This window comes from Hippoglossus stenolepis, chromosome 7 (assembly GCF_022539355.2).
Source record: "Hippoglossus stenolepis isolate QCI-W04-F060 chromosome 7, HSTE1.2, whole genome shotgun sequence".
Taxonomy (NCBI): domain Eukaryota; kingdom Metazoa; phylum Chordata; class Actinopteri; order Pleuronectiformes; family Pleuronectidae; genus Hippoglossus; species Hippoglossus stenolepis.
Window position 1 is genome coordinate 16,076,678 of NC_061489.1, and position 21,795 is coordinate 16,098,472.

The 21,795-nt window shown below is 42.3% G+C and overlaps 5 protein-coding genes across 12 annotated transcripts in view; all 5 read right to left on the minus strand.

The window, feature by feature from the left end:
* The window catches only part of LOC118112000 (protocadherin alpha-C2), a 169,813-nt gene that overhangs the window by 86,061 nt on the left and 61,957 nt on the right, over nt 1-21,795 (minus strand). The window contains exon 1 of one of the 8 annotated variants that reach the window (XM_047340522.1): nt 1,118-3,906. The exons of the other annotated variants lie outside the window; for them this stretch is intronic. Within the exon in view, the coding sequence (XP_047196478.1) occupies nt 1,118-3,496 (2,379 nt within the window). The 5' untranslated portion in view covers nt 3,497-3,906. Of the gene's footprint in view, nt 1-1,117; nt 3,907-21,795 lie in introns of those variants that run through there. 8 annotated transcript variants of the gene reach the window in all.
* On the minus strand, nt 4,500-7,290 carry LOC118112042 (protocadherin alpha-10-like). Its single transcript, XM_035161015.2, has one exon. It carries the CDS (start codon nt 7,034-7,036, stop codon nt 4,646-4,648), a length of 2,391 nt encoding a protein of 796 aa, XP_035016906.2. The 5' UTR covers nt 7,037-7,290; the 3' UTR covers nt 4,500-4,645.
* On the minus strand, nt 7,602-10,944 carry LOC124852069 (protocadherin alpha-8-like). Its single transcript, XM_047340545.1, has one exon. It carries the CDS (start codon nt 10,624-10,626, stop codon nt 8,197-8,199), a length of 2,430 nt encoding a protein of 809 aa, XP_047196501.1. The 5' UTR covers nt 10,627-10,944; the 3' UTR covers nt 7,602-8,196.
* On the minus strand, nt 11,460-14,542 carry LOC118112006 (protocadherin alpha-8). Its single transcript, XM_035160983.2, is given in 4 exon segments — nt 11,460-12,209; nt 12,212-12,259; nt 12,262-12,392; nt 12,394-14,542. Coding segments are annotated over 4 exon segments (2,448 nt in total). The 5' UTR covers nt 14,193-14,542; the 3' UTR covers nt 11,460-11,739.
* On the minus strand, nt 15,474-20,960 carry LOC124852071 (protocadherin alpha-3-like). Its single transcript, XM_047340546.1, has one exon. It carries the CDS (start codon nt 20,521-20,523, stop codon nt 18,127-18,129), a length of 2,397 nt encoding a protein of 798 aa, XP_047196502.1. The 5' UTR covers nt 20,524-20,960; the 3' UTR covers nt 15,474-18,126.

Sequence of the window (21,795 nt, forward strand, 5' to 3'; positions counted from 1 at the left end):
CTAGATATGTCCCGATATAAGTCTTTCTCCCCGGCGACGGCATAATTCCACACAGCGAGAACAAAACATAGATCCGTATGTCGACGCGTCTTCTCTTATTAAGACAAGAGCATCGTTTGAAACATCAACTCATGTGCCACCCGATGTCTGTATTTATTCTCCTGCGCCCTGCGTCTCATTCTAACAAAGCATTGACAAAAATGATGATCCCTGTATAATGTGGGAGGGTCCTCTAAACGTCAGCGACCTGCCGGCGGTGTTCTGGTCTGTATTGCCACCTCATGGCCAGTTGACATAACTACAATGCTTTGAAATAAACACAAGCAAACAGATTTTTCAAAGAGATCTGAAGACGTCAAGTGTCTCATATCAGTAATAAAATACTAAAATTGCAGCTGCTTAATTTCTACATGCAATACTATGAAATCACAGCATACTAACTGCATTTACCACATATTTCAGGACCATGGATAGAGCACCACAATGATGCATCATTGTAAGCACACTCGGGGTGAGACTGTCTGTAATAAGTCCTAAATATTGATTTATTAGATATTAAAATATATTGTGAGAGGAACACAAAACATACTTTTAAAGTATATATTAAAACAAGGTGGATGACCGATATTTATCAGAACCAAATGATTTACAACTTCCCATGCAAACAAACTATCCCAAGCATCCCAAGTTCATCTCTTTTTCACAGTACTTGTGGGATGTTGATTTTGCCACCAAATACTTAAATACACCACCATGGTGTATTTAACCTTTACAGCGTAGTGCATAGCCCGACATATGTTTAAGATCTCGATTTTTACATCGAGATCCAAGACAAACATTATGACAAACAAGTCAAACTAATTGTGCACTGTATGACATGGAAGCAAATTAAACATGATGACGAGTTTCTAAGCCTAAAAAAGTAAATTTTATTTCGTCATTAAAATACACCATTAGTGACAAAAACGAGACGTGTGAATTAAACTCCACAAACACAAACTAAGGCAAGATCATAACAAATCGAGAAGCAAGGTAAAATGTCTCTCGAAATTGAATTGTAGAAGCTTACATCACAACTACAGTATATCAATAAAAATGTACTCGGTATTATCCTTACCTTGTCTTTGTTCGGTAAAGTCTGAGTCCTGCTATAAGTGTCTCCTCCGTTAATACTGATCAGCTCCGCATCTGCAGGCGGAAACTGTGCAGGGAAAACCACTACGTCACTCTTGAGCGTGTCTGAGCTGAAGCAGACGTCATACTGCTGAGTAGCTTTCGAGTAAGACCAGCTCCCGTCAGGGTGGGTGGTGATCATTGGGGCGCTGTACCTGCTGAAGCTGCTGTCTGTCCTGTGGCATTTGACAGCTATTAAAGTGATGAGGCTCAGTAGAAAGATGACTGACACCGACACGATGCCGATCAGCAGATACAGGTTTAAATCAGAGAAGCCATCGTCCTTTGTGGGCACATGTCTGAACTGAGTCTGGATGTCAGCTGTGCTCTCAACCACCACCACATCTATAGACACAGTAGCTGACAGGGAGGGTTCTCCGTTATCAGAAACCAGCACCACCAAGGGGTGAGTTTTCAGGTCATTGTCACTCATTCTCCTCTTAGTCCTGATTTCCCCGGTGCTGGTTCCGATCCGGAAGAGGTTGTTTCCTTTGGGCTCAGAGAGGTGATAAGAAAGCAGCGCGTTGTATCCAGAGTCTGCGTCTACAGCCCTGATCTTTGCCACATAGTATCCCGCTTCAGCAGAATAGGGGATGCTCTCACTGTTAACGGAGCCGTGCTCAGAATATGGAGAAAGAACCGTAGGACTGTTGTCATTCTCATCCAGGATAAAAACGTTCACAGTCACGTTGTTGCTGAGCGGAGGAACACCAGAGTCTGTGGCCTGAACTTTAAACTGAAACGTTTTCAACTCTTCGAAGTTAAACGACTGCAGACTGATTATATCTCCTGTTTCTGAGTTGATGTTAACCATTGCAGATAATGGTAACGTGTCACTGTTACTTTGTAAGAATGAAAATCTCACCTGACCATTCTGATCGATGTCGTCATCAAATGCTGACACTGTTTTTATAACTGCTCCTACTGGACTGTTTTCTCTCACATAGACATTAATGGTAGATTCTGTGAATTCAGGTCTGTTATCATTTACATCTGACACGTGTACAGTAATAACACTTGTACTGGAGAGAGGTGGGCTCCCCTCGTCAGTAGCAGTGATGCTGATATTGTATTGACATGCGCTCTCTCTGTCAAGAGGACCGTCCACCACCAGCGAGTAGTAATTCTTATAATTCGACTCAAGTTTGAACGGGACGTTATTTGAAATTTTACAGTTCACGATCCCATTTTTACCTCCGTCTTTATCAAATACTGAAACTAGAGCAATAGCTGTGCCGATGGACGCATCCTCTTTCACGGTGTTTAACAGTGACGTCACTGAAATTTCAGGAGCATTGTCATTGACGTCTAAGACTTCAATCAATAATTTGGCATGTGAAGTGAGAGGAGGTGTAGCTCCATCACTGGCTTGTACTCGAATCTCAAAAGCATTGTTCTCTTCAAAGTCGATGTTCTTTTTATTTGTGACAGTCCCTGTTTTTTCATCGATATAAAACAGGTCAGTTTGTTTTTCCTGATCCATTTCAATAAATGAATAAGAAATTTGTCCGTTTTGACCCACATCCAAATCCGTGGCGTTCAGCGTCATTATCGAGCTGCCTATTTTCAAATTCTCATAAACACTCGTTTTATAGAGTGTTTGACTGAATATAGGAGCGTTATCATTACTGTCCAACACATTCACAGTAATAATGATGCTGCCTGATTTAGCAGGAGTTCCTCCATCAATCGCAGTCAGCGTGAGACGAATCACAGACTGTTTTTCTCGATCTAAAACTCTCTGAAGCACTAATTCGGGAGATGCACTCTCTCCCTTATGCGTAGAAAGAGAGAAATATTCATTTTGACTAAGCTTATACGTATTAACAGTGTTTTTACCGACGTCTTTGTCGTGGGCTCGTTTCAAGATAAATTTTGCCCCTGCTGCTGTGTTCTCACTAATGTTGATCATCTGTAATGCGCTGAGAAATAATGGTGAATTATCGTTCACGTCTAAGATTGTAACTTCAATCCGGTACAGTTTTAATGGATTATTAATAACAGCTTCTACACTGAGTGAACATTTAGCTTCGTCGCCGCAGAGTTCCTCTCGATCTATTCTCTCATTAACGTAGAGGACACCAGTCTTTAGATTTACCTCGAAATATTTTCTCTTTGATCCAGAAACGATCTGAAACATGCGGGACTCCAAATCCTGGACGTTGATGTTCAGATCTTTAGCGATATTCCCGACGACAGTCCCCACATTCACCTCCTCTGAGACGGAGTAAGAGAGCTGCCCGGACACCGGCTCCCAGTTACAATCCAGCAGCACGAACAGCAGATATATCCACACTGAGCCCGTTCTGCTCGGTAAATGCATATTTCCTCACGCCGAGAAGGAGCATGCAGGACAATATGAATAATACGTTACATAAACTATGATACCACGGTCAGCGAAGAAATAATCCAAGCATAGATGTCCTCATTTTCACGACCAAAAGACACGACCGTTCTTTGTCGTCCGACCTCTCTTTGTAACAAAGCCCACATCATCCGCTGAATCTAGGCGGAGCCCTAAGACGTTAAAGTGCAAGTCCAAATGTGATGGTCTGCAGTGTCTCCATGTGGACATTTGTCTAAACTGCATGACGTATTAACAATAATAACACAGGGCCTCATTAAACTTCCTAATTTCTCCTCATATACATGCGAGTGAAAACATAAAAATTATCAAATTATTTAACAACGACGTTTGAATTACTCTTTACTAAATATTCAATTTAAACTTAAGTATTTCTATAACAGTCGTTTTGATAAACTGACTGAAATCTCAAGAAATATTTCACAGTAGTGACAGCAAGTTCAACGGATAAATGAACTGAATCTTTTTGACTGATTATTATAGAGACTGGACATATTAAACGAACATAGTTTTCGTTAAGGTACATGGTGGCAACTGCAGCATACAGTTTCAAAATTATCATCAAAGAAATTCGTAAACATATTCAATGAAAATGTGCACTTAAACAACGTTTTTGTTTTGCATTACGCTCTGGGAACTGGTAGTAAGTTTAAAAAGTTGCGTTCAGCACCACGGATAGCCACAAAGAGACACAACAAAATCAGATGCCAAACATGTCTGAAATTAAAAACCACCAACAAATGAAAAGCACACTACAGTTGCAAACTTAAACTACAAAGTCAGCAACCCTGTATTCTTGTCCTTTGTAGAAAAGGGGTCCCTGCCATGTTGCTCATTGTGTGTTTTTTCATTTGCCCCATTTTTCTTTTTCTTTTCAATGGTGAATAAATTGAAGTAGAATCCTAAAGCAAATCATGATATCCGTGTATATAAGAGAAATCTGCTGACTACGTTTCATCTGAATTAAAATTGAGACTTCATGTTAGCTAAATATGCGCCGGTTTTGAAGCAACATAACAAACCTAATTCTTTTCATATACCACAAAACTGCTTATTATGTTAATTGATCCTCGATAGAAAATACACAGCAACAAGTACTTGATGTAACTATTGTCTTACCTTGTCTTTGTTTGGTAAAGTCTGAGTCCTGCTATAAGTGTCTCCTCCATTAATACTGATCAGCTCCGCATCTGCAGGTGGAAACGCTGCTGGGAAAACCACTACGTCACTCTTGAGTGTGTCTGAGCTGAAGCAGACGTCATACTGCTGAGTAGCTTTAGAGTAAGACCAGCTCCCGTCAGGGTGGGTGGTGATCATTGGGGCGCTGTACCTGCTGAAACTGCTGTCTGTCCTGTGGCATTTGACAGCTATTAAGGTGATGAGGCTGAGCAGAAAGATGACTGACACTGACACGATGCCGATCAGCAGATACAGGTTTAAATCAGAGAAGCCATCGTCCTTTGTGGGCACATGTCTGAACTGAGTCTGGATGTCAGCTGTGCTCTCAACCACCACCACATCTATAGACACAGTAGCTGACAGGGAGGGTTCTCCGTTATCAGAAACCAGCACCACCAAGGGGTGAGTTTTCAGGTCATTGTCACTCATTCTCCTCTTAGTCCTGATTTCCCCGGTGCTGGTTCCGATCCGGAAGAGGTTGTTTCCTTTGGGCTCAGAGAGGTGATAAGAAAGCAGCGCGTTGTATCCAGAGTCTGCGTCTACAGCCCTGATCTTTGCCACAAAGTATCCCGCTTCAGCAGAATAGGGGATGCTCTCACTGTTAACGGAGCCGTGCTCAGAGTACGGAGAAAGAACCGTAGGACTGTTGTCATTCTCATCCAGGATAAAAACGTTCACAGTCACGTTGCTGCTGAGCGGAGGAACACCAGAGTCTGTGGCCTGAACTTTAAACTGAAACGTTTTCAACTCTTCGAAGTTAAACGACTGCAGACTGACTATATCTCCTGTCTCTGAGTTGATGTTAACCATTGCAGATAATGGTAACGTGTCACTGTTACTTTGTAAAAATGAAAATCTCACCTGACCATTCTGATCGATGTCGTCATCAAATGCTGACACTGTTTTTATAACTGCTCCTACTGGACTGTTTTCTCTCACATATACATTGATGGTAGATTCTGTGAATACAGGTCTGTTATCATTTACATCTGACACGTGTACAGTAATAACACTTGTACTGGAGAGAGGTGGGCTCCCCTCGTCAGTAGCAGTGATGCTGATATTGTATTGAGATGCGCTCTCTCTGTCAAGAGGACCGTCCACCACCAGCGAGTAGTAATTCTTATAATTCGACTCGAGTTTGAAAGGGACGTTATTTGAAATTTTACAGTTCACGATCCCATTTTTAACTCCGTCTTTATCAAATACTGAAACAAGAGCAATAGCTGTGCCGATGGACGCGTCCTCTTTCACAGTGTTCAACAGTGACGTCACTGAAATTTCCGGAGCATTGTCATTAAGGTCTAAAACTTCAATCAATAATTTGGCATGTGAAGTGAGGGGAGACGAAGCTCCATCACTGGCCTGAACTCTTATCTCAAAAGCGTTGTTCTCTTCAAAGTCGATATTCTTTTTATTTGTGACAGTCCCTGTTTTTGCATCGATAGAAAATAGATTAGTTTGTTTTCCTCGACCGACGTCACTGAATGAATATAATACTTGTCCATTTGGACCTGCATCCAAATCAGTAGCATTACATGTTATTATTAATGTTCCTATCTTAACATTTTCAAACACTTTGGCTTTGTACAGAGTTTGACTGAATACCGGAGCGTTGTCATTACTGTCCAAGACATTTATTGTAATGACCATCGTTCCTGATTTAGCAGGAGTTCCTCCATCAATCGCCGTCAGCGTGAGTCGAATCACAGACTGTTTTTCTCGATCTAAAGCTTTCTGAAGCACTAATTCAGGAGATACACTTTCCCCTTTATGTGTATATAGAGATAAATATTCATTTTGACTAAGCTTGTAGGTATTTACAGTGTTTTTACCGACGTCCGCATCCTCAGCAGGATGAAGGGGGAATTTAGCCCCGGTTGCTGTGCTCTCCGTAATGTCTATTACCTGTGACGTACCGAGATATGATGGTGAATTATCATTCACGTCTAAGATTGTAACTTCAATCCGGTACAGTTTTAATGGATTATTAATAACAGCTTCTACACTGAGTGAACATTTAGCTTCGTCGCCGCAGAGTTCCTCTCGATCTATTCTCTCATTAACGTAGAGAGCACCAGTCTTTAGATTTACTTCGAAATATTTCCTCTTTGATCCAGAAACGATCTGAAACATGCGGGACTCCAAATCCTGGACGTTGATGTTTAGATCTTTTGCGATATTCCCGACCACAGTCCCGACATTCACCTCCTCTGAGACGGAGTAAGAGAGCTGCCCGGACACCGGCTCCCAGTAACAATCCAGCAGCACGAACAGCAGATATATCCACACTGAGCCCGTTCTGCTCGGTAAATGCATATTTCCTCTCGTCGAGAAGGAGCATGCAGGCCAATCTGAATAATACGTTACAGAAACTATGATACCACGGTCAGCGAAGAAATAATCCAAGCAAAGATGTCGGCATTTTCACGACCAAGAGACACGACCGTTCTTTGTCGTCCGACCTCTCTTTGTAACAAAGCCCACATCATCCGCTGAATCTGGGCGGATCCCTAAGACATTAAAGAGCAAGTCCAAATGTGATGGTCTGCAGTGTCTCCATGTGGACATTTGTCTAAACTGCATGATACATAAAATCTTACAACACTGGGAATAATAAAACGCCCTCAGATCTCATTATACATGAAGAAAGTGCAAAAATAAAAAATGGCAAACAATAAACAAGGTCGTTTGTCTCATAATAATTATATTTTACGACTGAACTATTATTAATAAAAAAACCTCTCTTTTATAAACTGACTACAATTTCAAGAAATGTCTCTAATTAGTGACAGCAAAATAAACAGATGAAGAAAGGTATTTTTCACTAAGGAGTAAAGTGACTATGGAAATTAGATCATCACTGTTTTCTTGAGTTACATTATGAAAACTGTTACATACTGTTCAGCGGTAATTACAAAAAGATGTTTGTAAATGTCTTATGTGAAAACGACGCATTCAAACAAAGTTTTTCATTTGCATTAGGTGCTGGGAATCTGGAATTGCCAGTGAGCCTTTTGAGTTGTGTTCAGCACCACAGACAGCGACACGCACAGACAAAAAATCATCCGCAAAGAAATTACAGAAATTTAAATACCACCAACAAATAAAAAGGAAGATGTGATTGCAATATAAACTACAAAAGCACAGACAGTAACCTCGAGTACTTGTCCTAAGGGATCCCCAACACGTTGTTCGTGCTGTTGATTATTTCATTTGGCCAAAGTATTTTCCCCTATTGCTTTTTGAGGCTGTAAAGGTTGACACAAAGGAACCTGTACATATTGTGAAGCCCCCTGAGGCAAATTTGTAATATGTCATAGTAGAGTACATAAAAGAAAAAGACCTGACTTCTTGTACTTTGTGTGTATTCCACCGTAAGTGAAATTGAGAATTCATATTTACTGAACGTCGTTTTTCAAAGCAACATAGTGTCCCCATTGTTTTAGAATAACGTTTGTAAAACAGGTATATATATATTAAATTATCTGCTTAAAATGTTCAAATACTTGATGTAAATATTGTCTTACCTTATCTTTGTTTGGTAAAGTCTGAGTCCTGCTATAAGTGTCTCCTCCGTTAATACTGATAAGCTCCGCATCTGCAGGCGGAAACGATGCGGGGAAAACCACTACGTCACTCTTGAGCGTGTCTGAGCTGAAGCAGACGTCATACTGCTGAGTAGCTTTAGAGTAAGACCAGCTCCCGTCAGGGTGGGTGGTGATCATTGGGGCGCTGTACCTGCTGAAACTGCTGTCTGTCCTGTGGCATTTGACAGCTATTAAAGTGATGAGGCTCAGTAGAAAGATGACTGACACCGACACGATGCCGATCAGCAGATACAGGTTTAAATCAGAGAAGCCATCGTCCTTTGTGGGCACATGTCTGAACTGAGTCTGGATGTCAGCTGTGCTCTCAACCACCACCACATCTATAGACACAGTAGCTGACAGGGAGGGTTCTCCGTTATCAGAAACCAGCACCACCAAGGGGTGAGTTTTCAGGTCATTGTCACTCATTCTCCTCTTAGTCCTGATTTCCCCAGTGCTGGTTCCGATCCGGAAGAGGTTGTTTCCTTTGGGCTCAGAGAGGTGATAAGAAAGCAGCGCGTTGTATCCAGAGTCTGCGTCTACAGCCCTGATCTTTGCCACATAGTATCCTGCTTCTGCAGGATAGGGGATGCTCTCACTGTTAACGGAGCCGTGCTCAGAGTATGGAGAAAGAACCGTAGGACTGTTGTCATTCTCATCCAGGATAAAAACGTTCACAGTCACGTTGCTGCTGAGCGGAGGAACACCAGAGTCTGTGGCCTGAACTTTAAACTGAAACGTTTTCAACTCTTCGAAGTTAAACGACTGCAGACTGATTATATCTCCTGTCTCTGAGTTGATGTTAACCATTGCAGATAATGGTAACGTGTCACTGTTACTTTGTAAAAATGAAAATCTCACCTGACCATTCTGATCGATGTCGTCATCAAAAGCTGACACTGTTTTTATAACTGCTCCTACTGGACTGTTTTCTCTCACATAGACATTAATGGTAGATTCTGTGAATACAGGTCTGTTATCATTTACATCTGACACGTGTACAGTAATTACACTTGTACTGGAGAGAGGTGGGCTCCCCTCGTCAGTAGCAGTGATGCTGATATTGTATTGAGATGCGCTCTCTCTGTCAAGAGGACCGTCCACCACCAGCGAGTAGTAATTCTTATAATTCGACTCAAGTTTGAAAGGGACGTTATTTGAAATTTTACAGTTCACGATCCCGTTTTTACCTCCGTCTTTATCAAATACTGAAACTAGAGCAATAGCTGTGCCGATGGATGCGTCCTCTTTCACGGTGTTTAACAGTGACGTCACTGAAATTTCAGGAGCATTGTCATTGACGTCTAAGACTTCAATCAATAATTTGGCATGTGATGTCATCGGAGACGAAGCTCCATCACTGGCCTGAACTCTTATCTCAAAAGCGTTGTTCTCTTCAAAGTCGATATTCTTTTTATTTGTGACAGTCCCTGTTTTTTCATCAATGGAAAACAGATCAGTTTGTTTTCCTCGACCTATGTCACTAAATGAATATGACACGTGTCCATTTGGGCCCATATCTAAATCTGTTGCGTTCAATGTTATTATCGAGCTGCCTATTTTCACATTTTCATGAACGCTGGCTTTATACAGTTTTTTATTGAATATAGGAGCGTTATCATTAATGTCCAACACATTCACTATAATTATGATGCTGCCTGATTTAGCAGGAGTTCCTCCATCAATCGCAGTCAGCGTGAGTCGAACTACAGACTGTTTTTCTCGATCTAAAGCTTTCTGAAGCACTAATTCCGTAGTTACAGTTTCTCCTTGATGTGTGTCAAGGGAGAAATGTTCGTTTTGACTAAGCTTGTAATTCTTAACATTATTTGTACCGACGTCTGGGTCGTGAGCAGGATGGAGGGGGAATTTAGCCCCTGCCGCGGTGTTCTCAGTAATATTGATTATCTGTGACGTGCTGAGAAATGATGGTGAATTATCATTCACGTCTAAGATTGTAACTTCAATCCGGTACAGTTTTAATGGATTATTAATAACAGCTTCTACACTGAGTGAACATTTAGCTTCGTCGCCGCAGAGTTCCTCTCGATCTATTTTCTCATTAACGTAGAGGACACCAGTCTTTAGATTTACCTCGAAATATTTCCTCTTTGATCCAGAAACGATCTGAAACATGCGGGATTCCAAATCCTGGACGTTGATGTTTAGATCTTTAGCGATATTCCCGACCACAGTCCCGACATTCACCTCCTCTGAGACGGAGTAAGAGAGCTGCCCGGACACCAGCTCCCAGTAACAATCCAGCAGCACGAACAGCAGATATATCCACACAGAGCCCGTTCTGCTCGGTAAATGCATAATTCCTTACGTCGAGAAGGAGCATGCAGGCCAATCTGAATAATAGGTTACAGAAACTATGATACCACGGTCACCAAAAAAATAATCCAAGCAAAGATGTCAGCATTTTCACGACCAAAAGACACGACCGTTCTTTGTCGTCCGACCTCTCTTTGTAACAAAGCCCACATCACCCGCTGAATTTGGGCGGAGCCCTAAGACATTAAATAGCAAGTCCAAATGTGATGGTCTGCAGTGTCTCCATGTGGACATTTGTCAAAACTGCATGATTTATTAACAATAATAACACTGGGCGTTATTAAACTTCCTAATTTCTCCTTATATACATGCGAGTGAAAACATAAAAGTGATAAAAAAGGTCGTTTGAATTACTAATTACTAAAAAATACATTCAAACTCAAGTATTTCTATAACAGTCGGTTTTATAAACTGACTGAAATCTCAAGAAATATCTCACATTAGTTACAGCAAGTTAAACGAATAAATTAACTGAATCTTTTTCACTGAGTATTAAAGTGACTGCAGATATAAAATAAATATATTTCTTTAAGGTGCATGGTACTGTTTCACAATTATCATCAAAGAAATTCGTAAACGTATTCAATGAAAATCTGCTTTTAAACAACGTTTTTGTTTTGCATTACACTCTGGGAACAGGAAGCAAGTTTTAAAAGTTACGTTCAGCACCACGGATAGCGACAAAGAGACACAACAAAATTAGACGCAAAAATGTCTGAAATTAAAAACCACCAACAAATGAAAAGCAAACTACAGTTGCAAAATTAAACTATCAAGTCAGCAACCCTGTATTCTTGTCCTTTGTAGAAAAGGGTCCCTGCCATGGTGCTCATTGTGTTTTTTAATTTGCCCCGTTTTTCTTTTAATGTTGAATACATTGAAGTAGAATCCTGAAGCAAATCATGATATTCGTGTATATAAGAGAAATCTGCTGACTACGTTTCATCTGAATTAAAATTGAGACTTCATGTTAGCTAAATATGCGCCGGTTTTGAAGCCACATAACAAATCTAATTCTTTTCATATACCACAAAACTGCTTATTATGTTAATTGATCCTCGATAGAAAATACACAGCAACAAGTACTTGATGTAACTATTGTCTTACCTTGTCTTTGTTTGGTAAAGTCTGAGTCCTGCTATAAGTGTCTCCTCCATTAATACTGATCAGCTCCGCATCTGCAGGTGGAAACGCTGCTGGGAAAACCACTACGTCACTCTTGAGTGTGTCTGAGCTGAAGCAGACGTCATACTGCTGAGTAGCTTTAGAGTAAGACCAGCTCCCGTCAGGGTGGGTGGTGATCATTGGGGCGCTGTACCTGCTGAAACTGCTGTCTGTCCTGTGGCATTTGACAGCTATTAAGGTGATGAGGCTGAGCAGAAAGATGACTGACACTGACACGATGCCGATCAGCAGATACAGGTTTAAATCAGAGAAGCCATCGTCCTTTGTGGGCACATGTCTGAACTGAGTCTGGATGTCAGCTGTGCTCTCAACCACCACCACATCTATAGACACAGTAGCTGACAGGGAGGGTTCTCCGTTATCAGAAACCAGCACCACCAAGGGTGAGTTTTCAGGTCATTGTCACTCATTCTCCTCTTAGTCCTGATTTCCCGGTGCTGGTTCCGATCCGGAAGAGGTTGTTTCCTTTGGGCTCAGAGAGGTGATATGAAAGCAGCGCGTTGTATCCAGAGTCTGCGTCTACAGCCCTGATCTTTGCACAAAGTATCCCGCTTCTGCAGGATAGGGATGCTCTCACTGTTAACGGAGCCGTGCTCAGAATATGGAGAAAGAACCGTAGGACTGTTATCATTCTCATCCAGGATAAAAACGTTCACAGTCACGTTGCTGCTGAGCGGAGGAACACCAGAGTCTGTGGCCTGAACTTTAAACTGAAACGTTTTCAACTCCTCGAAGTTAAACGACTGCAGACTGATTATATCTCCTGTCTCTGAGTTGATGTTAACCATTGCAGATAATGGTAACGTGTCAATGTTACTTTTCAAAAATGAATAGCTCACTTGGCCATTTTGATTAATATCAACATCAGTTGCAGTCACAGTCTTGATAATTGCTCCTACTGGACTGTTCTCTTTCACATAAACATTAACCAGTGGCTCTGAGAAGCGAGGTGGGTTATCATTAACATCAGACACATGAACCATAACTATGTTGGTGCTGGAGAGAGGTGGAGTCCCTTCATCAGTTGCTATGATAGTAACATTGTAGTGAGCCTGAGTTTCTCTATCAACAAGACCATTAACTACCAAAGAGTAATAATTTTTATAATTGGTTTCCAGTTTAAAGGGGACATCGTTTGAAATCACAGCTTTAACTGCCCCGTTTTTGCCACCATCTTTATCCAGGACAGAAACAAGTGCAATAGCAGTACCTACTTCAGCATCCTCCTTCACTGTGTCAACTAATGACGTCACAGTGATCTCAGGAGCGTTGTCGTTCAGATCCAGCACTTCTACCAGCACTTTACAATGAGCAGACATCGGGGGCTGGCCTTTGTCGCTGGCTTGTGCATGAATCTCAAACGCCGGATTTTCCTCATAGTCAATCTTCCCTTTGACTGAAATCACACCGGTGTTACTGTCTATTTGAAATAAATCTAGAACGTGATCCTGACCTTTTTTCCTCAAAGAATATTCTACTTCACCATTTACACCCTCATCTGCGTCTGTCGCATTCAGAACGATCACTTTAGATCCTTGTGGAAAATTTTCACGTATTTGAATTTTGTATAATGGTTTGCTGAAAACGGGGGGATTGTCGTTATTGTCCAAAACGGTGATAATAATTTGTGATGTTCCTGACTTCGGTGGGTTTCCTCCGTCTACAGCAGTCAGTGTGAGTTTTATAACAGAGTCATGCTCGCGGTCTAAAGATTTCTGCAGCACTAACTCCGCAGACACGCTATCCCCTCCTTTGTGAATCTCCAAAGAAAAATAATCATTATTACTGAGCTTGTACGTGTTTACACTGTTCTTACCGACATCCAAATCCCATGCCTCTATCAGCCCAAATTTCAGTCCTGGCAAAGTGCTTTCTGCAATGTTAAGTGACTGAGAATTCTCCGAGAAATGTGGCGCATTATCGTTTATATCAAGCACATTTATCTCCAAACGATACAGCTTCAGCGGATTGTTGATCACGGCTTCTACGTTGACGGTGCATTTCGTAGCCTTCGCACAAAGCTCCTCGCGGTCTATTCTCTCATTGACGTAAAGAAACCCCGTTTTTAGATTCACGTCGAAATATTTTTTCTTCGATCCATGAACGATCTGAAACATACGAGACTCTAACTCCTGCACGTTGAGATTTAGGTCCTTGGCGAGATTTCCAACAGACGTCCCCGGGTTTACCTCCTCTAAGATGGAATACGAGAGCTGCCCAGACACCGCTTCCCAGCAAGAATTCAGCAGCACGGTGACAATGTAAATCCCCAAAATGTTCCTTCTGCTTGAGAAATGCATAATTATATCCAACAAAAAATATCCATGAATGCCAGTCAATCTACTCCCGTCAACAACTCTCATTAAAAGCCAGTCGGATAGGGAGTCTCATCCCTCTCTCTCTCTCCGTGCGTCTCTTTGTAACAAAGCCCAGAGAAACACAATCACCCTCGTCAATTTCTGGGAGGAGTCGTGTGCGCCCTTAAATCGTAAACCGCTTCAAGATGTCATGGTCTACAGTGTCCCCGTGTGGTGATTTGTAATAACTGCACTCAACATCTCAGAGTATCACAGAAATGATTTGCTATTTGTGCAAACAAATCATTTTCAACTAAACAATTTCCTCCACTATATCAAACAATCAAAACGGAAATTGACACTGTACTCGCTCTCATTTCAATTTTTTATGTCATTATTGATTTTAAAAAAGAACTATAAAGGTCTGAATAGATTTTCAATGACAATATATTAGTATTTGAAATTAACGGACACATTGTCCCGTTGCACTCTGCAGACAGCGAATAACACACTCTGGTGCTTATTTCAGAACCATGGACAGCGACATACACTTTCTGTATATTGTCAGAGTTTAATGAACTCAATATACTGTTACCTGTCGGCTCATTGTATACTTCAACACAAGTTCAAAGCTTGGAAAAATTTCAAGAAGTATTTTCACCTGAGAGAATGAAAATCAGCAGGACATGGTTTCGGCCATAGCTTTCGTGAAACTCACACAGACTGAACTACTGCTTTTTAAACAATTTCTCTTACCTTCTCTTTGGTGGGTAAAGTCTGAGTCCTGGTATAAGTGTCTCCTCCGTTTATACTGATCAGCTCCGCATCTGCAGGCGGAAACGGTGCGGGGAAAACCACTACGTCACTCTTCAGCGTGTCTGAGCTGAAGCAGACGTCATACTGCTGAGTAGCTTTAGAGTAAGACCAGCTCCCGTCAGGGTGGGTGGTGATCATTGGGGCGCTGTACCTGCTGAAGCTGCTGTCTGTCCTGTGGCATTTGACAGCTATTAAAGTGATGAGGCTCAGCAGAAAGATGAATGACACTGACGCGATCCCGATCAGCAGATACAGGTTTAAATCAGAGAAGCCATCGTCCTTTGTGGGCACATGTCTGAACTGAGTCTGGATGTCAGCTGTGCTCTCAACCACCACCACATCTATAGACACAGTAGCTGACAGGAGGGTTCTCCGTTATCAGAAACCAGCATCACCAAGGGGTGAGTTTTCAGGTCATTGTCACTCATTCTCTCTTAGTCCTGATTTCCCGGTGCTGGTTCCGATCCGGAAGAGGTTGTTTCCTTTGGGCTCAGAGAGGTGATAAGAAAGCAGCGCGTTCTAATCAGAGTCTGCGTCTACAGCCCTGATCTTTGCCACAAAGTATCCTGCTTCAGCAGAATAGGGGATGCTCTCACTGTTAACGGAGCCGTGCTCAGAATATGGAGAAAGAACCGTGGGACTGTTGTCATTCTCATCCAGGATAAAAACGTTCACAGTCACGTTGCTGCTGAGCGGAGGAACACCAGAGTCTGTGGCCTGAACCTTAAACTGAAACGTTTTCAACTCCTCGAAGTTAAACGACTGCAGACTGATTATATCTCCTGTCTCTGAGTTGATGTTAACCATTGCAGAAAATGGTAACGTGTCACTGTTACTTTTAAGAAATGAATAGCTCACTTGTCCATTTTGATTAATATCAATATCAGTTGCAGTCACAGTCTTGATAATTGCTCCTACTGGACTGTTCTCTTTCACATAAACATTAACCAGTGGCTCTGAGAAGCGAGGTGGGTTATCATTAACATCAGACACATGAACAATAACTATGTTGGTGCTGGAGAGAGGTGGAGTCCCTTCATCAGTTGATATGATAGTAACATTGTAGTGAGCCTGAGATTCTCTGTCAATCGGATCACTAACAACTAAAGAGTAATAATTTTTATAATTGGTTTCCAGTTTAAAGGGGACATCGTTTGAAATCACAGCTTTAACTGCCCCGTTTTTCCCACCATCTTTATCCAGGACAGAAACAAGTGCAATAGCAGTACCTACTTCAGCGTCCTCATTCACTGTATTTAGTAGTGACGTCACAGTGATCTCAGGAGCGTTGTCATTGAGATCCACCACTTCTACCAGCACCTTACAATCTGCAGACATCGGGGGCTGGCCTTTGTCGCTGGCTTGTGCATGAATCTCAAACACAGGATTTTCCTCATAGTCGATTTTACCTTTCACTAAAATCGCACCTGTTTTTGAGTCCATTTGGAACAAATCTAAAACCTGATCTTGACCTTTACTCCTAAAGGAATATTCGATTTCAGCATTCAAGCCGTCATCTGCGTCTGATGCATTTAAAACTATAACAGTTGTACCTATTGGTAAATTCTCATAAATGCGTGCCTTGTATAAAGAGCTACTGAAATTCGGAGCATTGTCATTAATGTCTAAAACATTTATAATAATCAAGGATGTCCCTGACTTGGGTGGGTTTCCTCCGTCAACTGCGGTCACGGTGAGTTTTATTGCAGGCTGTGTCTCTCGGTCTAAAGCTTTCTGAAGCACAAGCTTAGCAGACACGCTGTCTCCTCCCTTGAGAATCTCTAAAGAAAAATAATCATTTGGACTCAGCCTATATGTGCTCACGCTGTTCTTACCAACGTCGAGATCTGACGCCCCGATAAATCCAAATTTCCCTCCCGGCGCTGTACTTTCTGCAATGTTTAGCGACTGCAAATCCTCAGAGAAAAGTGGTGCGTTGTCATTAATATCGAGCACATTTATCTCTAAACGATACAGCTTCAGCGGATTGTTGATCACGGCCTCTACATTGACGGTGCATTTTGTAGCCTTCGCACAAAGCTCCTCACGGTCTATTCTCTCATTGACGAAAAGAACACCCGTTTTCAGATTTACGTCAAAATATTTTCTCTTTGATCCACTGACGATCTGAAACATACGCGCCTCCAAGTCCTGGACATTAAGGTTTAGATCTTTTGCGAGATTTCCCACTGAAGTCCCCGGGTTTACCTCCTCTGACACGGAGTAAGAGAGCTGCCCGGACACCGCTTCCCAGCAACAATCCAGGAGAACAACGACTATATAAATCCCGAATGAGTTGCGTATCCTCCGCGTCGACATATTGTTATCCAAAGTGAACAGAGCATATGGATTCCAGTCTCCAAAATCCCGCTTGAAAATTCAGAACAATATCGTTCTTTGTATGAAACACTGACTAAACGATGGCTACACAGTCTACTCCTGTACTGCGTCTCTTTGTAACAAAGCCCTGAGAAACATCCTCCTCCTCATCATCTGATTCTGGGAGGAGCCTCAAGCAACAAAGAGGAAGATCAAAATGTGATGGTCTGCAATGTCCTCATGTGGTCATGTGAAATAACTACACTCACAACAAAACACAGAAATAACCTACATACTTCTGTACTAAGTATAAGTCATAAATCACAAAAATATGCTTGATTCCCCTTATTTAGGCCACGTATTTATAGACAACTTGTAATAGAAAAGTATATACAAGAAAATGCAAATAAGGAATAAAACATTTCTGTTTTGTTCTCTAAATCCACAAATTAAAGATTAATTTATTTGGAGAGCATACCTCTGGTACACATCATGCATTAATACATATAAAGAACTGCAAGAGATGTCAGGTGAATATGGATGATGACACCCGCAAAAAAAGTGTTGCCCTCTTTTTAGCGCAGAAACCACACACACTGTGGTGAGGAGTTCAGCACCATGGACAACGACACACACATATTGCAGTTAGGGTCTCAAAATAATTACTGAAGGTCGCATTGTTTTTAACTTCACTATTATCGTTGCCTTGGCCTATATACTACAACATAACGCACACAACATATTTACAAATGTAACCATAAGTCGTTGCATCGTTGTGAATTGTCTTCATATATACAACGAAGGAAACGAGAAGCAGCATGTTCTCAACCACAACCCTCGAGAATAATAACATAAGATAACACTTTCACTGTTCACTCACCTTCTCCTTGGTGGGTAAAGTCTGAGTCCTGTTATAAGTGTCTCCTCCATTAATACTGATCAGCTCCGCATCTGCAGGCGGAAACGGTGCGGGGAAAACCACTACGTCACTCTTGAGCGTGTCTGAGCTGAAGCAGACGTCATACTGCTGAGTAGCATTAGAGTAAGACCAGCTCCCGTCAGGGTGGGTGGTGATCATTGGGGCACCGTACCTGCTGAAGCTGCTGTCTGTCCTGTGGCATTTGACAGCTATTAAGGTGATGAGGCTCAGCAGAAAGATGGCTGACACCGACACGATGCCGATCAGCAGATACAGGTTTAAATCAGAGAAGCCATCGTCCTTTGTGGGCACATGTCTGAACTGAGTCTGGATGTCAGCTGTGCTCTCAACCACCACCACATCTATAGACACAGTAGCTGACAGGGAGGGTTCTCCGTTATCAGAAACCAGCACCACCAAGGGGTGAGTTTTCAGGTCATTGTCACTCATTCTCCTCTTAGTCCTGATTTCCCCGGTGCTGGTTCCGATCCGGAAGAGGTTGTTTCCTTTGGGCTCAGAGAGGTGATAAGAAAGCAGCGCGTTGTATCCAGAGTCTGCGTCTACAGCCCTGATCTTTGCCACAAAGTATCCCGCTTCTGCAGAATAGGGGATGCTCTCACTGTTAACGGAGCCGTGCTCAGAGTATGGAGAAAGAACCGTAGGACTATTGTCATTCTCATCCAGGATCAAAACGTTCACAGTCACGTTGCTGCTGAGCGGAGGAACACCAGAGTCTGTGGCCTGAACTTTAAACTGAAACGTTTTCAACTCCTCGAAGTTAAAAGACTGCAGACTGACTATATCTCCTGTTTCTGAGTTGATGTTAAACATTGTAGATAACCGTAGTGGGTTACTGTTACTTTGTAAAAACGAGTAGGTCACCTGACTGTTCTGGTCAATGTCCGCATCAGTAGCAGTCACCTTTTTAATAACTGCTCCCACTGGACTGTTCTCGTTCACGTACACATTAATCAGCGGCTCTGGGAACAGCGGCGCGTTGTCGTTCACATCGGAAACTTGTATAGAAACTACACTGGTGCTGGAGAGAGGCGGGGCTCCTGAGTCTGTGGCCACGATGGTGACGTTGTATCTAGTGACGGTCTCTCTGTCGAGGGGTCCGGCAACTAACAGAGAATAATAGTTTTTGTAGTTTGTCTCGAGTTTGAGTGGCACCTCGTTTTTAATCTGGATTTTCACTTCACCGTTTTTCCCCCCATCTCTATCGAGGACTGACACCAGCGCAACCACGGTGCCGACACCCGCGTCCTCCTTCACTGTGTTGTGCAGTGACGTCACAGTGATGTCAGGAGCGTTGTCGTTCAGGTCCACCACTTCTACCAGCACCTTGCAGTGAGCAGACATGGGAGGCTGGCCTTTATCACTTGCCTCCACGCGTATCTCAAACGCCTTTCTCTCCTCAAAGTCTATATTGCCTTTTACCTTAATGACACCACTTTGACTGTCAATTTCAAATATATCAAGCACGCGATCTTGATCTTTGCTTCTCAGCGAATACACAATCTCACTGTTCAGGCCCTCATCTGCGTCCGTGGCGTTCACAGCGATTACTGTTGTACCCACGGGCGTGTTTTCGGGGATTCTTGTCTTATACAACGTTTCACTGAATATCGGAATGTTATCATTAATATCTAAAACATTAATAATAAGTTGTGAGGTGCCTGATTTCGCAGGGTTCCCTCCATCTATAGCCGTCAGCGTCATGGTGATGACAGGCTGCTTCTCTCGGTCTAACGCTCTCTGCAGCACTAACTCAGCAGACGCACGATCCCCTGCTTTGTGCACGGCCAAGGAGAAATGCTCATTCTGGCTCAATTTGTAAGTACTGACGCCGTTCCTCCCCACATCTGCATCACTTGCTTCAGATAATGCGAATTTCACTCCTGGTAACGTGCTCTCTGCGATATACAAATTCTGTAATTTGGTTGTAAACAATGGGGCGTTGTCATTTACATCTAAAATGTCTACGTCAATACGATAAAGCTTCAAAGGGTTATTAATTACAGCCTCCACACTTACTGAGCATTTCAGTTCCTCTGCACAGAGCTCCTCTCTGTCTATTCTCTCACTGACATACAGAACACCAGTCTTTAGATTTACCTCGAAATATTTCCTTTTTGATCCAGTAACAATCTGGAACATGCGGGATTCCAACTCTTGTGAATTAAGGTTTAGATCCTTTGCAATATTTCCAACCGGACTACCCGGGTTTAGCTCCTCTGAGACGGAATAGGAGAGCTGCCCAGACACCGTTTGCCAATAACAATCCAGAAGAAAAAGACACAGATATATCCCAAAATAGCTCCATCTGCAAGGCGAAGGCATAATTATGTTCAGTATTGTCAATGCACTATATGGAAGATATCAGCTGAGGTGAGGTTTTAATGTGGTTGGAAAATCCAGTGTTTGTTCCACCGTCCTCTGCCTCTTTATAACAAAGACTGAAGAAACATTCCTATCGCCTGAAAACAGGAGGGGCTTAGTAGTATCAGAGAGTAGCGCTGTCCCTGATGGATCAACACTGACGCCACGTGGTACAAGAAGTGAAATGCAGATAATAATGAAAATATAATATGTTGCTTCCAAGGCAGCCAGTTGCTTTGGTTTAAACTCTATGCGCTGTTGAATCATTTAACAGAGAGCTAGAAATTATTTTTCAGCACCATGGACAGCACATTACGGCCCTGATGTGTTGTGACCGTGTTAAGACTCTCCACATATTCAAACTCGCTCTCTATATATATATTTCTTTTTCTCTTTTCCTCCCTCTTACTTTCTCTATCTGTAAGCATCTCCATCTCATTCTCTCTCTTTCGGTCTCTCTCAGTCTATCTGTCTGCATCTCTCTCTATCTTGCTGTCTCTCTTTCTGTTTGCATCTCTTTTTTCTCTCTATTGCTCTCTCTCTCTCCCCCGCCCTCTCTCTCTCCCCCCCTCTCTCTCTCCCCCTCTCTCTCTCTCTCCCCCTCTCTCTCTCTCTAGATATCTGTCTCTCTCTCCCTGTCTATCTGTCTCTCTTTCTATCTCGCTGTCTCTCTTTCTGTCTGCATCTCTTTTTCTGTCTGCATCTCTTTTTCTGTCTCTATCCCTCTCTCTCTAGGTATCTGTCTCTCTCTCCCTCTCTGTCTGCATCTCTCTCTAACACACTGTATCTCTGTCTTTATCTCTAGATCTGTCTCTCTCTTGCTCACTCTCTGTCTGAATCTCTATCTCCTTCTCTGTCTCTATGATAACCTGTAAGTAAGTCATTCCTAGTAGTCCAGACTTTAAACTTCCACACACCGTTTTATATATAAAGTGCAAATGAGGGCTTAACACCGGACAAACAATGTACTTTAGTTAATACATTTTCTTCCCACCCCACCGACATTACTCCCTTTTCCTTCTCTTTGTTTTTCTATGTCAACCTCAAGGCCAATACATAGATTTAATTGAGCAGGATTGTCCTGCTGTATACATCAGCACAGGGGAGATGTCTGGGTGCTGTGGTGTCTCTCACTGTGTTTTCCCACAGAGTGTAGACGTGAGTTTATGAACATTTCCCTCATCTTTAATCCCAGGATTAAGCCCTGGATTGAGAAACTCCTGTCCCATTTCC

What these genes read in the sequence shown, in the direction of transcription:
- LOC118112042 (XM_035161015.2), bottom strand. Translation starts at nt 7,036, where the DNA reads ATGCATTTACCGAGCAGAACGGGCTCAGTGTGGATATATCTGCTGTTC.
- LOC124852069 (XM_047340545.1), bottom strand. Translation starts at nt 10,626, where the DNA reads ATGCATTTACCGAGCAGAACGGGCTCTGTGTGGATATATCTGCTGTTC.
- LOC124852071 (XM_047340546.1), bottom strand. Translation starts at nt 20,523, where the DNA reads ATGCCTTCGCCTTGCAGATGGAGCTATTTTGGGATATATCTGTGTCTT.